At 39.7% G+C, this 5,184-nt stretch overlaps 1 protein-coding gene across 1 annotated transcript in view; it reads right to left on the reverse strand.

Annotated features, from left to right (window-relative positions):
* Positions 1-647: 647 nt before the first annotated feature.
* Positions 648-5,184, reverse strand: part of LOC107661026 (forkhead box protein O4-like) — a 33,973-nt gene continuing 29,436 nt past the window's right edge. Inside the window, exon 2 of the mRNA XM_016450471.1 lies at positions 648-2,150. Within this exon, the coding sequence (XP_016305957.1) occupies positions 723-2,150 (1,428 nt within the window). The 3' untranslated portion in view covers positions 648-722. The remainder of the gene's footprint in view (positions 2,151-5,184) is intronic.

Raw genomic sequence — 5,184 nt, forward strand, 5'->3', positions numbered from 1 at the left:
CAACTACATAAGTATATAAAATAATAATAATGTGTTAAAAATGTCCTGCTGCCACAACACACGAATGAAGAATGGTGTTTAGACATGGGGAGATGGAGTTAGATACAAATGTAGAGGAATAAAATGGACTTTTTGACACAATGGCAGACCCCACTGAATGTCCACCTGCTTTATTCAAGAGGACAAGAGACATGTTTGGGGTGGAAAATGAGAATGAGTAATCACTGAAACTCCACATACACATGGCAGTATGTAGCACCTATGAGAAGTTGTTCACTAAAATTGGTATGGGTCCAGGTTTTTGCTACACTTGAGTCCCAAGCATTCCTCCTTTCTGAGGGCAAAATTATAAAGATGGATTTGTTCGATGTAGTTAAAGTGCACAAGATAACTGACTGAAGAACAAAACAATGTTGGATAACATAGCTTAGATTGTCATCATGGTTCAGTCAGCAAAGTTTCACTCACAGCAAATGGAACAAAAGGGAACAGAGCAGTTTTCAATACATGGACGCACAACATAGAACATGGACATACAAGCAGTAAGAAACAGACAACATAAATTCAGTCGGTTTTCAAAACAGAGATTTCTATCTTGATTTCATTTCAGTGTCAGCACAGTGTATTCACCCTGAATTGTGGTGGAGTGTTGGGACCCCACTGCTGGCTGGCATGTAGGTTGTTATGTCTTGAGAAAAAACTCTTTGATGATTCTATGGCATTTATCCAGGCACCCAGCTCTGTTTGCTGTGGCTCTGCTGTGTGCTCGTAAACCCAAAACTCATGCCCATTCCTTGTGTCAGCGAGGAATCAAAATTGAAGTCGATCTCTTCTCCCGAGTCCATAATGTCATGTAAGAGTATAGACTCCATGTCACAGTCCAGGCTGCTGTAGAATACATCCATATCCAGGTCTGCTGGCAACCGCTCATGTGGGTAGAGCTGGTGATGGTGGTGGAAGTTGTGGTGGTAACCTGTCCCCGTACCCTGAGGTTGGCGGTACAGTCCATATGCCATACTGTGCTGATGTGGATCTGTGTAAATGTAAGGATGGTGTTGTGGGTATGGAGCTGTAGCAAGGTGGCAGGTGTCCTGTGAGATTCCCTGCATGCCTGCAGGGTTTGGGGGAAGCATGGAGGATGCTGGAAGATGTACATTGACTGGGGAACTATATAGATAAGGGGCTTTATTTATGTATGACTGCATGTGTCCATCACTGGGCTGAGAGTGGACCAATGCAGGCTGATGGTCCTGGCTCAAGTTCCGAATAATGTTGTGGCCGTGAATTGGTTTGGAGGAAGGGTTAGTGGTAGGGTCATTATTCTCACTGTGATGCAGATCTCTGGATCCTTGAGCAACCATCATTGAGTGGACCACATTCTCTTTTCCAAGTATCATGTCCTTGACACAGAACTGGGGTCCTCCTATGGTCAGTAAACTCTGGAGAGTGCTTGTGCCCTTGTAGGCCTGCATACTACTGGAGTTCTCCTCTATAGTCTGCATGGAGGAGTGGTGCTGAAGCAGGCCAACATCTGGCTGGCCATAAACTGTTTCGCAGCTGGAGTCCTGCCCCTTCATGTCACTGGTGTATTGGTAAGATGGCTGTTTATGACATGGGGATTGGTGCTGCTGGTAGTTAATTGTTGCTCTGAGATCTGCAGGACAGTGGGAAGCAGGTGAGTGGGCACTGGAGGGACTGGGGTACAGGTGTGGAGATGCCGAACAGGAAATTCTCTCCACTTCAGGTTCCCCCAACTCCCCCTCGGCTAGTATAGGTGATAGACGACCACTAAGAGTTGAAGCTGAAGAGCTGCCAAATGAATGGAGATCCGTCCAGGTCTCAAACTCCTCCCTAACCACCACACCACCTGTTCCAGACTTCCTAGTGGGACTGCAATGCTCTGGAGAGCTACAGAACCCCAACAATGTCTCTGTACCCTGCTCTGCTTTCATAGCTATTTTTTTACGGTTCACTCGCCCTTTGCTCTTCAAGTGCTTGGTGCCATTGTCCACTGAGACAGCTCTACGGCGAAGAGCTTTCCCTGGCTTCCCTCCATCAGGATTCAACATCCACCACGAACTCTTGCCAGTTCCCTCGTTCTGCACACGGATGAAACGCGTGTGCAGGGACAAATTGTGGCGGATGGAGTTCTAGAGAAAGAGCAAAAAGATGTGAGTTTTAGAAGAATATAGTTACAACAGAAAACCTGTTAAAATACACTCACAAACTGTAATATAAAGTGCAGTACAATGTTAAAATCTCTTTAGCAGTTTATGAAAAATGTATTTTTTTAATGTACTTGTTTATATAATATAGTGTGTATCCAATGAACAAGACAATAGTTTAAGCATATTAAAGTATATTCAATTAACTATTGCCAATTTCAGCTTTTATTAGCTTTTTACCTTTGGAAATCCAGACACTTTTGGACCAGTTTTAAAAAGATTAATAGCCAGTGTAGTCATAGTGTTGTTATTTTTTAACTCGTTTAGCTTTTCAGTAGCTGAACACTTGTATTCTTTAAGCGGTGGGATAGTATGTTACATTTTCCCTGACAATATTTCAGGAATCAAATTATGTTTTAGGTATTCTTTTAAACTAAGAATCTATTTTGATATTAATTTTTTATACATGGAATTAACAGGTTCAGTTTCACCCATGTACTGTTTATTCAAAGCTATTCTAAAACTGATTTCTTACAATAAATTTGAACAAGTAAGTTTATATGATAGTATGCATAATATATGCTTGAGTACTTCCTCATAGAAGTGAATATGTAAAAAAAATAAAAAAAATAATAATAAATAAAAAAACCCAGGGGTTTCTGAACCGTTCATGATCTGCAGGCGGTTTGTTAAATTGTGATAGAAATGCCAAAAGAATAAATATATGTTTTACTGATTGTAAAATAAAATGTTTAAAATTAAAACAATGCAAATATACCACTTTAATCAGAATTTACAGACAAAATTAAAAATAAAATGTTTCATTCTTTACATATATTTACATTTAGAGCATAACCTTCTGGTTATTTCAGGTAAAGCATTAGGTCTCACAGAGGTGCATCTCATACAAAAGGTTTCCTAAGGTAACAATACAAAGAGAGTAGCCATGGAAACATGAAGAAAAAGAAAGAAGTCATCCGTGGTGGTTTTGGACAGACAAACAGGGATCTATATTATTGAGCTGCAGTAAAACAGGGCAATTTTCAGATGTTCATGAGCATAACACCTCTTGAAACTGGAAATAACTGCCATCAATTTCTCTGAATGATACCCCAGATAATTCTTCTGGGTATTACACATAAGTCAAGGTTAATCCTTATTTACCAAATTGGGTGAATAACTCACTGCCAAGGCAAAGATTGCACTTATTAGAGGTGTACTACTCTGACAATGACTGGTTATGTGTTGGATAATTAATAGTGGTTAACAGATCGTTCAATAACGGGACATACTGAATGTTCATTTAGATGACATGGGTGCAGCCCAGAGGTAAGATACCATGTCTCTCTCTAAGGCATTTTATGTCTTGTATACTTTCTCCTGCTCCACCATTTTCCTGTCCAGTAGAGAAGAACTGCTGGGAAAGCTAACTGGCATTGACACTGTGTCTGCTCCTGTTAAACAAGAGAAGTGAGGCTGTGTCAAAGGCTATAAAGTCAACATTTCCACTTTCTGCAGCTCAACTAGAACACTTCCAGGGACTTTTTTAATTAACCACAGACTCCAGTGACAGCACAAATGAACAAAATACTTCCTCTTTTGCAAATGAAAATGTTTAATTTCAGAGCTCATAATTCATTTATGACTGAAATGTACACTGGTACAGCTTCTCAGAAGAGTATTTTCTGATTAAGAGTTTAAAATCATCAAAAATGGTTACACAACTTACCCAATCCCTACCCCTAAACCTAACCCTACCCATAATTTATTCCTAAAATCAGTGTGAAATGATAGCTGATTAACAACATTGTAAAAAAAATTCTGTAAAACTTACGGTAAAAAACCAGCAGCTGTGGTTGCCAGAATTTTACCGTAAAATAATACGGTAGCAATGTTTTAGGTTTTTTACGGTTTTAACTTAAATTTACAGTTAAATACCGTCATTTCATTAACTGATATAATGTTAATATACCAACCTATGGAAGTACTGAAATCTGTTTTGTACCTTTGTAATACACTGATGAGAAAGTCACATGATGAATCAAAGCCCATCACAAGCAGCTTTTAAATAATAACATTTATAGTAGGTGCACAGTGTCATTCACACAAACACTAAACACCATCATGGTAACACTCATGAAACTGAAAAAATGCAATAAACATTAATTTAACAACATTAGGTGTAACACACAAACCCCTAATATACAAAACTGATAAGAAAAAACTAAGAAGAAACATAGTTATTTCAACAAAAAAACATCAAATTTGAAATGTAACGCAGGGAATTCTGGGAATGTCAATTTACGGTTATTCACTGTAAATTACACAGGGGTTTTTTTTCACTTCCAAAAACGGTATACTACCGTAAAATTAATGTACAATACATGTAATGTCCAATACAGTTTTTCACCGTATATAGTATGGGAATTTACCGTTAACCATTTAACAGGTTTTTACTGGGATACAAGGATGTTGATCCAGGAACATATTGTACTTGGTGAAATCACGGTCACCTTATTTTGATGAATGAATGAATGAATGAATGATGCATTTATATAGCGCTTTATTGTGTATTGTTGTACACCCAAAGCGCTTTACAATCATGTTGGGGATCTCTCCTCAACCACCACCAGTGTGCAGCATCCACTTGGATGATGCGACGGCAGCCACAGGACAACAGCGCCAGTGCGCTCACCACACACCAGCTACAGGTCGAGAGGAGAGAGAGTCATAGAGCCAATCAAGTGGATGAGGATTATTAGGAGGCCATGATTGACAAAGGCCAGGGAGGCAATTTGGCCAGGACACCGGGGTTACACCCATACTCTTTTACAATATATTTTTTTAAATGACCACAGAGAGTCAGGACCTCGGTTTAACGTCTCATCCAAAAGACGGTGCTTTTTGACAGTACAGTGTCCCCGTCACTATACTGGGGCATTAGGACCCACACAGACCACAGGGCAAGCACCCCCTGCTGGCCTCACTAACACCTCTTCCAGCAGCAACCTAGTTTTCC

This window comes from Sinocyclocheilus anshuiensis, unplaced genomic scaffold, assembly GCF_001515605.1.
Source record: "Sinocyclocheilus anshuiensis isolate Anshui unplaced genomic scaffold, SAMN03320099.WGS_v1.1 scaffold1036, whole genome shotgun sequence".
In the NCBI taxonomy this organism is placed as follows: domain Eukaryota; kingdom Metazoa; phylum Chordata; class Actinopteri; order Cypriniformes; family Cyprinidae; genus Sinocyclocheilus; species Sinocyclocheilus anshuiensis.